The 16834-nt window shown below is 46.8% G+C and overlaps 1 protein-coding gene across 2 annotated transcripts in view; it reads left to right on the top strand.

Annotated features, from left to right (window-relative positions):
- Window positions 1–6657: 6657 nt before the first annotated feature.
- The window catches only part of TDRP (testis development related protein), a 62456-nt gene continuing 52279 nt past the window's right edge, over window positions 6658–16834 (top strand). Inside the window, exons 1-2 of one of the 2 annotated variants that reach the window (XM_049704313.1) lie at window positions 6658–7054; window positions 7651–7880. In XM_049704313.1, the coding sequence (XP_049560270.1) occupies window positions 6667–7054; window positions 7651–7880 (618 nt within the window). In that variant the 5' untranslated portion in view covers window positions 6658–6666. Of the gene's footprint in view, window positions 7055–7084; window positions 7131–7650; window positions 7881–16834 lie in introns of those variants that run through there. The other variant, XM_012537409.3, reaches the window with a different exon arrangement.

Here is a 16834-nt window from a genome sequence, read left to right as displayed (position 1 = left end):
GGTGTATGCAGTGTGTATAGGCGGTATGTGTGTGGCGCATGTGCTGAATGCAGGGCGGGGGTGGGAGGTGTATATGGACACGGGCAGACGGCTCCCCCCTCCCCCGCTCCCCCTCCCCCGTAAGTGCAGAGGCCGCGCATCCCGGGGTGCGGGGCACCCTGCAGGACCAAGGCCCACCAAATCCCTGTACACACCCCCCACAGCGCCTCCCACACATGACCCGGATGGACAGGCTCGCCCAGGGCCTGCCCCATGCGCAGACCCCAGAGTTGGAACGAAAGTCAAATGGGGAAGCCACGGGGCTCCCCTCCCTCTGGCGGACCCCCCCATCTCCACGCTCCTGGGAAGGAGGGGCCGCCCGCAGAGAAGGCAGGCGGCGCCGCTGTGAGGCTCCTGGCTGCGGGGAGGGTCAGATGCCGAGCGGGTTCTGGCTGGGCTGGGACAAGGGGGCACCTCCGGCGCGCCGCCCGGCCCCATTTAGTCCAACCTGGCTGTCGGGTTGCCCAGCAGATCCACTGGGCTCGGGTCCCCTGACCCTCCAACTCTCGGGCAAACACCACAGGAGGGGAGGAGCGGGGGAGAAGTCACAGAGCTCGCAGCTGTAGGGGCCTGCGTCCCGGAGGGTGGGGGGCCTCAGGTCTGCTGAGCGGCCTGTGATCACGGCTTACAGGTTTTAAAAATGCACGTTTGTTACTTTGCGTTTCCACATTTCTTAAGCATGTAAAATAACTATTTAAATACAGTACAACCTTTTAACATGATTATAATTTTAAAAAGAAATACACAAACTTGTATACAGAAAATAGATAAGCTACAAGGATTTACCGTAGAGCACAGGGAATTATACCCAATGTCTTGTAATAACCTCTAGTGGAACATAATCTGCAGAAAACCGAATCACTATGATGTACACCTGCCTGAAACTAACAGTGTTGTAAATCTGCTACACTTCAATAAAAAACAAACAAAAAAAGGGAATAAATATTATGCTTGTTTATTAAGACGTTGGGAATGATTCAGACGCGACAGCAGATACAAAAGTGCTTTAAAAATAAAGGTGCTGGGGGTGGGCAGCAAGTGTATTCATTGTTCCTCTCAGTATTTTATCGTATTACTTACCCTATTATTTTCTTGGAGAAAACAGGTTTAATTAAAAGGCACAGGCCTTTGGTTTGGTGACAAAGAGGATGTCTAGTAACTGGTGGCCACCGGCCCTCAGAAACTGAGTGTCCTGGATGGAGATGGCTGAGGGGGGCTCCGGTGGGAGGGTTTTGATTCTTCTGTGCTTTCATCGTTTCAGAGTGTGAGGGGGACGAAGGCTGAGTCCTGATCCCTGGGCGGCCACAGCACCTCTAAGAAAGGTATCGGGACAGTCGCTAAAGATGGTCCGGCTTTACTCCAGCGGGGCTCTCCCTGGGGCGCTGCAGCTGGGCCTGGGTGGGCGGGGCTTCCAGCCCAGGAGCGGGGCGGGGTCATGATGGAAAACATCCGGGGCCAGGGGATTCTCTCTGGAGGCAGGCTACGGGGTCAGACTCCCCTGGGTGGTCAGCACGAGCTCTGAGCTCCGGCTAAGCCGACCCATCAGGGGTCTTGCTGAGACTGGGCGACGCAGGCCAGGTGGACCGATGCTGACGGTCAGACACTGGAGGTCGAGCCTGGTGGGGCTGAGTTTGGGCCCGGAGGGTTTGTGCGCCTCACAGAGGGCTTGTTGTGGAAGGGGGAAGGGAGCTCGGACCCAGGTCACGGAAGCAGGTGCTTCACACACCGCGTTTATCCAGAGATGCGGTCTGGCTGTGGTTAGAAGCCGTGCTGGTCCGGCTCTACAAGTGCAAGAGGAATCCCACTCAGGTTAAAGACCTGGAACACCGAGGCTCAGAGAGGGCAAGGAACTCCTGCAAAGCTTCACAGTGAACGCACATTGCGTCTTTACGCTGAAGACGAGTCCTACCATCCTCACCTCATTGTGAAGCCTTCCCATCACTAGCTGACCAGAGAATAATAGCTCAAGACGCTAAAATGACTTTCCAGAGTCACAGAGTTAGTAAGTCAAAGAGCTGAATTATTTATATTCCCCAAGGAACCTTTTTTTTTGTTTTGATTTGTTTTTTGTTTGTTTTTTGTGGTACGCGGGCCTCTCACTGCTGTGGCCTCTCCCGCTGCGGAGCACAGGCTCCGGACGCGCAGGCTCAGCGGCCATGGTTCACGGGCCCAGCCGTTCCGCGGCATGTGGGATCCTCCCGGACCGGGGCACAAACCCATGTCCCCTGCATCGGCAGGCGGACTCTCAACCACTACGCCACCAGGGAAGCCCCCCAACGAACCTTTTAATTAGAAAAATATAGAAGAGTACAAAAACAGAAAACAAAGTTCCCATAAACAGACATGTGATTGTTAGTAACATGCTGTATATTATGTTTAATTGCAGGAATGTGAGCTTTTATGTTTTCACCATCATTATGTATACATTTGGATATAGTCACTGAGGTTATCATAGGGTTTTAACATGCAAAATAAGATAAATTAGAACAAATCAATCATTTAAGTTTGTTGTAAATTCCCTATCAGTTGCAATGTGTAGATTGTTTATATTTTATAGAGTAGCAAATTTCTTAAAAATTCAAAACAGCAAATACTTTTTGATCACCATGCTTACATACTAGATACATAATATATATGACCTATACATAATTTGTTGTCTATATGTGTCAAAATTCATATATATAACTACGTAAACCAAAGTGGAGTTTTCTTACTCTGATTCTCAAGCTTACTTCCCATAGGTAACCAGTACTGAAGTTTGGTATAAATCCTTTCAGGCTCTATTTTTTTTTTTTTTAAGTAGAGCTAAAATTGTAATCCAGGTCAATGTGCTCCAAATTCTGTGTTCTTTCCATTAAGTGAGATAATGTGTGTAAAGTACCAGCAAATGCCTAGTGTGTAGTAAGCACTCAGTAAGCTGTAGTTTTGTTTCACTTCTATCAACACCGCTGAATGGAATTAGTGATCAAATCAGTGAATTCTTGGTGCAAGTTTTGTTCTCAGTACCACCACACTGGGTATAGGATGTACTTGAGAAGGTGTGAAGGGTACAGCATGTCATTTTAATAATACCTACAGGTAAGGGAGTCCAGACAGAAGCCTGGTCGGGAGGATACTAGGTAACCTGGTAACAGAGCAGGGCGTGAAGGCTGACCTTCAAGGCCACAGTGATCTTACCCTTTAATCCTTCAGGTGTTGTCAATGACAGTTCCCTCGCTTTTGATAAAAACGCATTGCAGGCATATGGCAGTTTCCACGTGGGCCTTCAATGTGGCGAATGGAACTGCAAGCAGATAGGTTGGGGGTCCCCAGAGAGAGAGAACTAGGAATGGCTTTCTTGACATAAGAGAACCCATTTTGTGATCTAAGCCTGGCCACAGTGCTTGCCCTTGAACGGGTCTCAGTCATTAATCTTAAGGGAACAAAGGAATGCAGGAACAGAGAAGAGGCAGTCAAAAGTAGTACAGTGATGTGCTCCGGTCTGGGAAGATCCCACATGCCGCGGAGCGGCTGGGCCCGTGAGCCATGGCCGCTGAGCCTGCGCGTCCGGAGCCTGTGCTCCGCAACGGGAGAGGCCACGACAGTGAGAGGCCCGCGTACCGCAAAAACAATAAAAAATAAAAAAGTAGTGCAGTGATAAGCAGAGTCCTTGCTCCTCTTCAAGGGATAGGCCTAATAATACATCCTTGAGCTCTGAGGGAACTAAGGCCCCCTCCCCAGTGGAGGTTGGAACAATGAAGGTGACCCTCCTGACTTCAATCAACTAGAGCTTGGACTCTGTCGACCTTTGCCCCAATTCTATGCTGAGTTCTCCTCTGCTCAAGCCCCTCATGAATAGGCGTGTAGCCTAGCTTAAAACTTCCTCAAGAGGCGAGCCCAGTTTTTGGGTAACAGAACCACCAGCCTGTGGAGGCTCGAACTCCGTCGGATATGCCTGGCTTCATGGCCAACGTAACTGGAATAACAGGACTTCAAATCCAGCTGCCTTTGCTGCTCAGATCCGCCTCTGCACCATCCCCTCCCGGGGTGTGGACCCATCTCTGGAGGCCATCTCTGGAGTAAAATCTCACTAAGTTGAGCCTTCAAACAGGGATGGCACACTTGATCTTTGTTAACAGAGTTCCTACACCAGTGAATTTTCAGGACTCTATTAGCCAATAAGAGCAATTCAGGCTAAAATTAGTATCTTCCTCCAAGGAGAGCTCAGTAAATGAAATGTTCTGTAACCATGTCTTTCTAGATCTAGAAATGGATTCTTATGTGTAAGCGTTGTATTTTTAAAAAATTAATTAATTTTTGGCTGCGTTAGGTCTTTGTTGCTGCATGCGGGCTTTCTCTAGTTGCAGCGAGCAGGGGTTACTCTTCATTGCGGTGCACGGGCTTCTCGTTGCAGTGGCTTCTCTTATTGCGGGGCACGGGCTCTACGCACGCGGGCTTTGGTAGTTGTGGCATGTGGGCTCAGTAGTTGTGGCGCATGGGCTTAGTTGCTCCATAGCATGTGGGATCTTCGCGGACCAGGGCTTGAACCCGTGTCCCCTGCATTGGCAGGTGGATTCTCAACCACTGCGCCACCAGGGAAGCCCCGTAAGTGTTGTATTTTTGTGACACTGAATAGTGTCAAGCACACCTCTTACAGAACTTTAACAATAGCATGACTTAATTTTATAAAACTCGTAAATGAGTAAATGAATGACTAGGGCCAAATTCCTAGAACTCCCGAGAAGTGCTCAGAATTCCAGGATGCCTGAAGCTCAGTCACCAGCCCCCTCCTGCTTGCCTCAGGCGCTGTGCTTTGGGTTGCAGGTCTTCCCTCCTGAGCTCTCCTAGAAATAATGCAAAACGTTGTTTAAATATACTGGAATTTAGCTTTTTAATTTAGTTAGCCTGGCCTTCTTATTCCAGATCGGACTGGATTTGCAGGAGGTTACAGATTAATTTATAAAGAAAAATTTCAAAGCAGAGAAATGCGGATATGCCAGACAAAGGAAGCCAGTGGTCTGGCCCAGGCCCCGTGCTCTCTTGGTGAGAATAAAGGCATCCGTGTTATTTGTTGAAGTGTTCTGAGTTAGTGTTCTGTTTTGTTTGTAGTGACCTTGAAGGGGCTGTGTTTAGATCCTGGCTTTGTTTTGTAACCTCTACTTTATTGTTTCTGATTTTTATCAATGTTTGTGCTTGCAGTATGTTTATTTTGACAGAACCCTGTGGGCCCCAGGTACAAATTCATCTTGTGTAGGTAGCACATCTTAGAACCATCACCATGTCTACGTTCAGTATTTCCATCCTGAAGTCTTTCCAGTCCAGAAGACCAAGCTTATTTGACCTGGTTTGAAAAGGTGTATAGATATATAATTTTATCATTCTTATATATTCCCATGAAGAAGGAGTTCTTTAATTTCTACTGGGTAGATTATACTTCAGTGGGTGTTCTGGGGTTTCACATCAGTTTGTAATATTTGTGCCTGGTGGGCCCGGAGATATTTGTGTGCCTGTGTGTTTATCTCCTGACCCTTGCGACTCACTGAGAAGGGAAGGTGGGGACCACTGGGCTCTTGCCACGGCCTTGCTTTCCAGGTAGCTGGTTGGTATGTAAAATTCGGCTTTCCCCCTCCATGCCCTAACCACTAACCCTGACAGGGCCCCTGTGCCCTGGGTCTGTTCTCGGGGCTCCTGCAGGCCTCTTCCAAAGACAGACTCAGAGCCTCTTTTCATTTTAAAAATTTTGCTGCTAATCATTTCTGGAAAAACCCAACAGGTACAGTTGATTTTTTTTTTTCTTTCAGAGTAGTAAAGATACAAAGCTTAAGAAAATGTTTATAGAAGCCTAGAGTTCTGGATTCTTTTTATAAAATGTACTTTTAAATCCCGCAAGTAATACACGTTTGGTGTGAAAACATAAGCAATACTGACGTATACCGAGTAAAAAGTTTCTCTGTGGATGGTAATTTGCTGGGCAGAGCGTTTGCACATTAAAATCGTGATAGATACTAACAAATGGATGCCTTCCAAAAGCGTTGTACTGTTTACACGCCACCAGCAGCTTATTTCCCTGCACAGCTACCAGCTTCCCTAGGTGCTTCCCAACACTGGGTACAGCTTTGCAAATGTTTACCACTTTGGTAGGCAGGAAAAGGGCATTTCATGTTTATTTGCATTTCCCTCATTACAATGGAGTTGAATATCTTTTTATATTTTATTGTTTGGCTCTTTTGTGAGATATGAAATCAAAGTCATCTTGTACTTGGGAATGTGTGAGGTACTTCTCCTGCTTCAGAGTTTTGGTGAGAGGCCAGAGAACACTTCGGGCCGGTCCTCTTCTGCCCCAGGCTGCGGTTCGGGCGGGGGCCCTGCCACGTTCGCCGTGACTGTGGCTGTAACCTATCTTACCTAGAAAAAGTAACAATTTTCGGCTGTCATAATTAGCTGTCAAAGTCCCTTCAACTGCCTGTGAACTACACCAGGTGTGCCACATCTTACTTGCTCGTCAACGTCAGGCTCCCCGAATGCGAGGGACCAGCGAGCACCACGGCGGGTTCCAAGGCGGCCTGGCCAGCGCAGCTGCCCACTTTTCCCTCGGACCCTGGGCTCCTAACGTGGAGACGTTGGAAGCTCGCGTCCCTCCCCCTGCCTATGGCTGAACACGGTTCCTGCACCCGCCCCGGCCGAGCCCACCTCCTGCTGCCCATCCCGGGGCTCGGCCGCACCCTCCCCCCGGCAGGTCCACGTGCCCAGCGCCTCCGCCCTCGGGGTTCCCGGCCACCATTCGCGCAGTTTCCCACCCGAACGGCTGGGCTGCTGCGCAGCCCCGAGACCACCAGGCGCGGGGGCGGAGCGCCCTGGCGGGAACTGGAACCGCTTCCAGTCCCGCCCACCGCGCCCTCGAGCCGCGGACCCAGGGGTGTGCGCATGCGTACTATGCCCGCTCCGCGTCCGGCGGCTGTAGCCATGGTGACCGGAGCCCCGGCCGCCCCGCCCCCAGCGCCGCTGCCCCGCAGACCTGGCCGCGCCCCCCCGCAGGGTGAGCGGGTTGGGGGTGGATCCCGGGCTGAGGGGTGAGGAGGTCCGCCCGGGTTGCGGGGGCCTCGGACTGAGGAGTGAGCGGGGGCGGTCCGAGATGAGTGGGGGCCAGGTTAAGGGGGCCCGGGTGAGAGGTGATCCCTGGTGGAGGGTGAGGGGGTCGGCCGGGGGGTTCGGGGATCATCCCGAGGTGTTGAGGGGCCCGTGGTGGGGGGTGAGGTGTGAGGGCGTCAGCTTGGGGTGGGGACCCGAGGTAAGGACCTCGTGGAGTGATGTGGGGGGCGGGGACCTCGCTGAGCGGAGGAGGAGGAGCCTCGTTGGAGGTGTGGGAGGGTCGGTCGGGGTCAGGGCCTGGCCGGAGGGGCGGTGACTTGGGGTGGGGGGACCGCGAGCAGGGGAAATGGGGGCCCGGGGGGTGTGGCCCGCCTGGAGGTGGGCCCGGCCCCGGACGTACGGTGGGTCTCGCTGGGTGCGGGGACCGGGTCCGGTCCGGGAGGGGCCGGGGCGGGGTGGGGGTGGGGAGGGCCCGGTCCTGGAGGTGGGCCCGCCCCACAGCCCGGCCCCGCCCGGCCCCACTGGCCGCGTCCGGTCCTGCAGGAGCCGCAGCCGGTGCGTCCGCGCTGCGGGCCGGCCGAGGAGGGGCGCGCACGGACGCACGGACGCACGGACGCCGGCGCCCGCCCGGGAGCATGTGGAAGCTGGGCCGGAGCCGGGTGCTCCTGGACGAGCCCCCCGAGGAGGAGGATGGCCTGCGGGCGGGGCCGCCGCCCTCCGTCGCCCCCGCCGCCGCTGCCGCCGCCGCCGCCGCCGCCGCTGCCGCCGCGCAGGTGAGGGGGCGCGGGTCGGGGAGGGCGCGGGTCGGGGAGGGCGCAGGTGAGGCCTGCGCTGCGCCGTTGGAGAGGCGCACAGGTGGGGTGCGCAGGTGAGGCCCGCGCCGCGCGGCCCGTTAGGATCCCGCGTGGCTCGTGGTGACCCCCCACGTTAGGAGTGACTGAACCCCATGCCCCGCCACCCTCTTCGCGCGTGTTCGGGACCGCGGGCGCAGTCCCCGGAGGTGGTAGGGCAGAGGGCGCGCACCCAGGAACCTCGGGCCGTGGCCTTGCTGCGGACGGGGACCGCGCCACGCCGGGGCGGACTCACGGGCAAGGCCTGGACCGGTGGGGGCCAAAGCAGCGCGCTAAGTGTGCTAAATACTTGTTTGTTTAAGCAACAGACCTTCACCTATGTTTAAACCTTTGGTTGGAGGAAGAAGGCAGATGTCCTTTATACAGAAAGACACTGGCCTTACAAGTTCAGAGATGTGCCTGGAATGTTTAGAATTTTTTAATTAAAAAGGATCCCAGGTGGATCCTGTCTGCGCTACAAATACTTGCCTCCACCTCATCCCCAACGCAGCGTTCCTTTCCATGTGCAGTGAAATTCAGCTCTTTATTTTATTTTTAAAATGACGGTGGTCATACAGTTTCTTGTTTGTTAAATGTTTGGAAACTCTCCTGTTGCTGGTGGCCTGTAACGGAAGTTAATGGGGATCGGTATCTTTCTTCTCAGGACTTGTAAATAGTTCACCAGATTGTTTCTTTCCCAGTTGGTTCTAAATAACTTCCCTTGGAACTGAAGTTGTCTCGTCTTGATAAGACTTTTTTTTATAGGAGTTAAATGCCCTTGATTAAGCATTTAAATACGGTCACTATCTGAAGTGTCTTTCAGAAATCAAGTTTTGGTGGTATTAGTGCTCACCTTACTCTTTATTTTTTAAATCTCAAAATGTTATGGTTACTTCATTTTTATAAATTTATTTATAAATTTATTTATTTATTTTTGGCTGCGTTGGGTCTTCATTGCTGCACGCGGGCTTTCTCTAGTTGTGGCGAGCGGGGGCTATTCGTTGCGGTGCGTGGGCTTCTCATCGCGGTGGCTTCTCTTGTTGCGGAGCACGGGCTCTAGGCACGCGAGCTCAGTAGTTGTGGCTCACGGGCTCTAGGGCGCAGGCTCAGTAGTTGTGGCGCACGGGCTTAGCTGCTCCGTAGCATGTGGGATTTTCCTGGACCAGGGCTGCAACCCGTGTCCCCTGCATTGGCAGGTGGATTCTTAACCACTGTGCCATCAGGGAAGCCCTTTATGGTTACTTTAAACAGCAGCTCTCTTAAATATAATGTTGAGAATTTATATGCAGTTTAAGTGTGGTTATAGAGTTATTTAATTTTGTAAATAACTATTATTGGTCAAAGATAAGCAATATTTGTTGTTTCTGAACGAACTATTAAAATTTTTAAATTGATTCTTCCTATGTTCTGCTTGTATTTCTCCTAATGAATCCTAAAACACGTTTTTTCCTCTTAAGTTAAATTACTTACAGGGAAAAGTTGGAAGGATAGGAGATTGAACACCCACATATATACTTCCTAGACTCAACCATTAGTGATACATTTATTAAAACTTTTTTCCCGATCTTCAAGTTTACAGAATTACAATCTATACCTTTTTTTCTCACTGTGTATTTGTGTGTGTGTTTTAATAGTCTTTATTTTTAGGTACCCAGCAATTGAGTAGAAAATGCAGAGTTCCCATATACCCCCTGTCCCCATACAGACACAGCCTCCCCCTGATACTAGCAAAATCCCATTTGTTACAACCAGTGAACCTCTATGGACACATCATTATCGCCCAGAGTCCACAATTTACATTAGGGTTCCCTCTTGGTGTTGTTTGTTCTGTGGGTCTGAACAAATGTGTAATGACATGAACTCACCATTATAGTGCCATACAGAGGAGGTTCACTGCCCGAAAAACCCTCTGTGCTCTGCCTGTTCACCCCTTCCTACAGCCCCACAGCCACTAATCTTTTTAGTCTCCATAGTTTTGTCTTCTCCAGAATGTCAGAGTTGAATCATAAAATATGCAGCTTTTATAGATTGGTTTCTCTTACTCACTGAGCAGTATATTTAAGGGTCCTCCCTGTCTTTTCACGGCTTGGTAATTCATTTCTTTTTAACGCTGGTTAACATTCCATCGTCTGCATGTACCAGTTTACCTGTTCACCTACAGAAGGGCATCTTGGTTGCTTCCACGTTTTGGCAGTTGTATATAAAGCTGCTGTCAAACATCATGTGCAGGGTTTTGTGTGGACATTAGTTTTTAACTCACTTGGATAAATACCAAGGAGTGTGATTCCTAGATCATAGGCTAAGAGTATGTTTTGTTTTGTAAGAAACCAGACTGTCTCCAAAGTGACTGTACCAATCTGCATGCCCACCAGCAATAAATGAGAGTTCCTCTTGCGTCCTGTCCTTGCATTCCAGCGTTCGTTATCAGTGTTCTGCATTTTGGTCATTCTAATAGGTGTGTAGTGGCATCTCGTTTAATTTGCATTTCCCTGATGACACGTGATGTGGACCACCTCTTTATATTGTTCATTTGCCATCTGTATGTCTTCTTCGGTGAGACGTCTGGTCAGATTTTTTTGCCCCATTTTTTGAGTTGCTTTTTCTCCTTATTGTTGAGTTTTAAGAGTTCTTTGTGTATTTTGGATAACAGTCCTTTATCAGATGTCTTTTCCAAATATTTTCTCCCAGTCTGTGGCTTGTCTTTTCATTTTCTTAACATTTATGTTTCACAGAGCAGAAGTTTTTAATTTTAATGAAGTCCAGGTTATCAGTTATTTCTTTCATAGATCATGTCTTTGGTGGTGTTTCCCCAAAGCCATCAGCACACCCAAAGTCATCTGGATTTTATCCTGTATTATCTTCTAGGAGTGAGATCTGACTGCAGCTTCTGTGTTACTTTATTAAGGGTATCTATAGTTTGATGTGTTGAAAACTTTGCTATAGAAAAGCAGACTTTTTGTGGCAAGTCAGTCATACTCTAAATTGAGTTCATTTCATCAGGTAGATTGATCTTTATCCCAAAGCCAGCTTCTCTTAGCATTAAACTTTAAAATTCATGACAAGTCTACCATAAAACTTCTGCTGGCAAAATTTTATTTTAAAGTTGAAAGAGGTAGGAATTCATACGAGAAGAATTTAATGGATCTGTTAAATTGTGTCTCATTAGAAAGACGGTCTTATCTGTTACATTTTCAGTCTCCAGCGGCCCGCCACCCCCCTCCACCCCTGTCAGCCCGCTCATATTAAACATGTAGGCTCAGAGTACACTTTGTCTTATTCTAGAAAGGCATTTAGTTTGTATTCAAATCTGGTCTGTTCGACCTACTTGAAAATCAGGTCACATGGCTGTAATCTGTGTTGTTTTTTTAAAAAGAAAAAAATAGCTTAATGTTAGGTTCTAATAAGTTTGAAATGTGAGGCATTCAGTTATTACTTGGATTTAAGGAACACTTGACTGTACTAAAATAGCTTTAACATTATAGAAAATAAATTTCTCTGAGCATTTCTTTAGGCAATTGGCCTTTTTTGTCATGAATACACATCTATTTTGTAACAGTGGGGTTTTTAAGGTGAATCATTTATTGTAATCATTTAAAAAAGAGAGACTTACAAGTTTTAATGAGTCTAATTAAAAAAAACAAATCTGCTACGCATATGGTAAAAGATTTCTGGATATTAAATGCCGGGTCTTAACTTCTTCCTCTTTCCAGTGGGAAGTATTGTTACCTTTTTGTATATAGCTATCCATGCAACATTTATGCATATACATAAATGTATGTTTAAAATCGTACATTTGTTTTCCCACTACAAACATTTTTCTGCACTTTGAATTGTTCCCTCGATAAATAATATGTGTAGCATGGAACACTTCCTGCCTTAGCACTGCAGCTGAAAAAAATCACCTTTAAGCCTGTGTATTATTAAATCTAATTGGGCTCCTTCTGGTGGATATGGAGTTGCTGAGTCTTCTTTAGGCCCTGCTCCGGGTCTGTGAGCGGTGAGAAGGAAATGGGGGTCTGCGATGAGATCCGCGTGCTGAGGTTTGGGCCGGCCTTCACTTGCTTTGAGCTGCACTGCACTGGGACTTAGTTAGCTGTACTTTAATGTCCTTAAAAACAAAACTCATGGTGTTTTTGGCATATTTTCATGTTAAAATTTTAAAAGACTTAGACATATTCTGTAGGCATTCCAAAAAAAAAATCAGGGAACATTTCAGGTGCTTTTCACTCTACTCTGAGGTAGGAAGAACCAAGGGGTAGTAAGTCTTAGCTGAGATGACGCCGAATCTTTCTTGCGGGGTACTGTGAGAGCTCTGTTGAAGTTTGCTTTATGGTGATGGGAAGAAAGGAGTGAAGTAGATGCGTGGAGGTTTATGGGAGCGCTTTAGTTGAGAAAGTAAATGCTCTAAGGCCTCAAACTCTTTCTTGGGGCTGATGTACTGGGAGGAGCATGGGCTTTGAGGATAGACTGGGCTTTAATTAACAACTTTAAGACACTTACCCCTTGCTTTTTCCACTTAGCAATACGTTTTGGATCTGATTGTTATGTGAAGGCTTCTTTATTCTTTCCAGTGTTTGTGTGTGTTTCAGTGTTGTATGGTATCTCCTGGTATGGATATATAGACTTTAAATGCCAGACCTCTATTGGTGACCTTTAGGAGGTTATCTCTAGTCTCTTTCTATTACAAACATGAGCATAAATCATTTCACATATCTGACGATAGATGTCTAGAAGTGGAGCTGCTGAGTCCAAGGGGACCTCCCTTTGTAATTTTTTTTTAATCAAACATTTATTAGTTTCTTTTTCTTTTTTTCTTATTAGTTATCTATTTTATACATATTAGTGTGTACATGTCAATCCCAATCTCCCAATTCATACCCCCCCCCGCTTTCCCCCCTTGCTGTCCATGCGTTTGTTCTCTACATGTATGTCTCTATTTCTGCCTTGCAAACCGGTTCATCTGTACCATTTTTCTAGATTCCACATATATGTGTTAACATACGGTATTTGTTTTTCTCTTTCTGACTTATTTCACTCTTTATGACAGCCTCTAGGTCCATCCATGTCTCTAGAAATGATCCAATTTCGTTCCCTTTTATGGCTGAGTAATATTCCATTGTATATATGTACCATATCTTCTTTATCCATTCATCTGTCGATGGGCATTTCTGTTGCTTCCATGACCTGGCTGTTGTAAATAGTGCTGCAGTGAACATTGGGGTACATGTGTCTTTTTTTTCTTTTAAAGCTTTTTTTGTTAATTAATTAATGTTATTTTATTTATTTTTGGCTGTGTTGGGTCTTTGTTGCTGTGTGGGGGCTTTCTCTATTTGCAGTAAGTGGGGACTACTCTTCATTGCGGCGTACGGGCTTCAGTAGTTGTGGCTTGTGGGCTCTAGAGCGCAGGCTCCGTAGTTGTGGCGCACGGGCTTAGTTGCTCCGTGGCATGTGGGATCTTCCCGGACCAGGGCTTGAACCCATGTCCCTGCAATGGCAGGCAGATTCTTAACCACTGTGCCACCAGGGAAGCCCCATGTGTCTTTTTGAATTATGGTTTTCTCTGGGTATATGCCCAGTAGTGGGATTGCTGGGTCATACAGTAATTCTATTTTTAGTTTCTTAAGGAACCTCCATACTGTTCTCCATAGTGGCTGTATCAATTTATATTCCCATCAACAGTGCAAGAGGGTTCCCTTTTCTCCACACCCTCTCCAGCATTTGTATGGAGACACAAAAGACCCCGAATAGCCAAAGCAGTTTTGAGAAAAAAAAAAATGGAGCTGGAAGAATCAGACTCCCTGACTTCAGACTATACTACAAAGCTACAGTGATCAAGACAATATGGTACTGGCATGAAAACAGAAATATAGATCAATGGAACAGGATAGAAAGCCCAGAGATAAACCCACACACCTGTGGTCACCTAATCTATGACAAAGGAGGCAAGGATATACAATGGAGAAAAGACAGCCTCTTCACTAAGTGGTGCTGGGAAAACTGGACAGCTACGTGTAAAAGAATGAAATTAGAACACTCCCTAACACCATACACAAAAATAAACTCAAAATGGGTGAAAGACCTAAATGTAAGACCAATTATAAAACTCTTGGAGGGAAACATAGGAAAAACACTCTTTGACATAAATCACAACAAGATCTCTTTTGACCTACCTCCTAGAGTAATGGAAATAAAAACAAAAATAAACAAATGGGACCTAATGAAACTTAAGAGCTTTTGTACAGCAAAGGAAACTATAAACAAGACAAAAAGACAACCCTCAGAATGGGAGAAAATATTTGCAAACAAATCAACGGACAAAGGATTAATCTCCAAAATATATAAATAGCTCATACAGCTCAATATCAAAAACACAAACAACCCAATCAAAAAATGGGTGGAAGACCTAAATAGACATTTCTCCAAAGAAGACCTACAGTTGGCCAAGAGGCACATGAAAAGCTACTCAACATCACTAATTACTAGGGAAATGCAAATCAAAACTACAATGAGGTATCACCTCACACTGGTTAGAATAGGCATCATCAGAAAATCTCCCTTTGTAATTTTGATAGATGTCTCGAAACTGCCCTCCCAAAGAGGTTGCATGAATGTATGCGTCAACCAGCCATGTATGCAACTGGCTTTCAGGATGGGCTGGCCAGTATGATACAATGCAGTATGTCTGCAGAGTTTTAGATCTGATGGGTGAAAAGTACTACCTTAATGTGGTTTTAATTTGTGTTTCCCTCGTGGACGATATTAAATAGCTTTTCCTATGTTTATAAGCCTAAACGAAGACTTCTAAAGTCTTCCCCATCAGTCCTGTTACCATGTCACTAGATGGATTAAACTGGAGTCAAAACAACTGCATTTATGGCAGATACAGCCTGGTGGTTCAGATGTGGACATTGTCACTGGTGTCCGTATCCACATGCCTTGGTTGAGTCCCACCCCTGCTGCTTGTTACCAGATGCCCTTGTGCAGGCCCCCATCCAGACAAGCTTCCGGTTTGTTTTTCATCTGTGAAATTGGGATAAGTTGAAGCTACTCTACCGTGTATTGTCTGTTGTCCTTAGACACTGCTAAAAGCCCTTGACTGGGTTAGTGCCACCATTTGCCAGATGTGTAAACCAGTCACAAAGCAGGAGGGTGACAGCTACTACCAGGTGGTGACAGAGACTCTCTACTTGACCAGAATGGAGTCAGGCTCCCTTGTGCCCTGTCTGTGATCAGTGTCAATGAGTCTTGACCCTGAGAATCTTTGTCAGCAGCTCTGGAATCTTCTTGCTGCCCATGTGGCCCAGCCGGGGTAGGGGTGGGGAGGCTACAGATGGACAGGAGCTTTGAGGGTGGCGGTGACAGTGATCCCAGTGTCAGCCCAGCTGTGCTCCTACCAGTGACAGCGACCTCCTGCATCTCACTGGTTTGATAGCATTCAGAGAGCACTTAACTGTCTTCTTAAGAGTCATCTACATTCTAGTCCAAAGGCTCCACAGAGAAGGATTTTATGTCCACTGCTGTGACCCTAATGCCAAGAAGGGGCTGGGGGTGCACCTGTCCGTGCTCGTGGAGTGAAGGGTGGGTGCAGGATTGTCGACACCACCAGATGTGGGAACTGGACTTGTGTGTAGAGTGCTGAGGGGGTTAAATGGGTCATCAGGGAAGCAGTCGCAGCGTCGGTTTTCTTTTCATCGGCCTGGAAGGATGAGTGGGAGTCATCTAGCCTAGAAGATCTAATTTCTTCCTGGATACAGGTTCATTTGGGACTAGGCAGATACTTCTCTGTGAGATTAGTCTTATTGGACATTCCCGTGATAAATCTGATGTTTAGTCCGCAAAACTCCTTTCATCAAATAAAAGCAGACACTTAGTTGAGGGAAGGGGAGGAAGAGGAGGAGAAGATAAAAGATCAGAGGTAAAATACTCCTTCCTTCTAGATTCACTTAAGGCATCTCAAAGGAGGCCTGAAGTTTCTCCTGTTTATGAGACAGAGTAGCACAGTCCAATAGAAATACAGTGCAAAAATTTTCTGGTAGCCACATTAAAAGTGTTTTTTAAAAAGGTGAAATTAATTTCAATGCAATATTCTAAATTAAATATATCCAAAATATTAATTATATCAATATGTAGCCAATATAAAAATTTGTTAAGGAGTTACTTTACTTTCACTTTTTTTCATACTAAGTCTTTGAAATCTAGTGTGTATTTTACATTTACTAGCACATCTCAATTTGTATACTCACTTTTCCTCAGAAATACGAGGTCAGTATTTAGATTTTATAAAATTTGCAGTTGAAAAAGTAGATTGTTTTATCCAAGTTGTTCTGAACATACATAAAAGTTTTCTAATAACTGAATTGAGTGTCTTTTTTTGAATTGGTACATAAATAATTTAAAATGCGTTTCCTCAGTCGTGTTAGCCCTGTTCCAGCTCCCTGGCAACTGTGTTTAGCTGCTGGTTAGTGAATTGGATGGCATAGTTCCGGACTTTTCCCCCAGATTCAGATCAGTTCATCTCAGGTTTGTGGATGCTTGTATGTGCCTGGGCCTGTGAACCTCTCTAGGCATGAGCTGGTTGAATTCCAAGGTCCCCCGCCCTGTCCTGTTAGCACAGTGGCCACTTGAGGATGGAAAGGGTTAAGGCTTGGTGTCTGTCTCAGGCCCCAGGCCCCAGCACACTACTCTGTGTAATGTTCACCTGTCAATGCTAATATTAAGCATTTAGATTGAAATTGTTATTCCTATGAGTTTAAAATCCTAGTTCATAAGGTTCACTTTTACTGATTTTACTAGAACTTAAGGTCGTATGACTTAGAATATTCTTTAAAAATTGCTACTCATTAAAAATTGCATCACAGAAGATTGTGATGTACCTTAAGGAGAAGATGCATGTTAGA

This window comes from Orcinus orca, chromosome 21 (genome assembly GCF_937001465.1).
Source record: "Orcinus orca chromosome 21, mOrcOrc1.1, whole genome shotgun sequence".
In the NCBI taxonomy this organism is placed as follows: domain Eukaryota; kingdom Metazoa; phylum Chordata; class Mammalia; order Artiodactyla; family Delphinidae; genus Orcinus; species Orcinus orca.
Note: the sequence above shows the minus strand (reverse complement) of the source record. Positions and strands in the feature narration are given on the sequence as shown.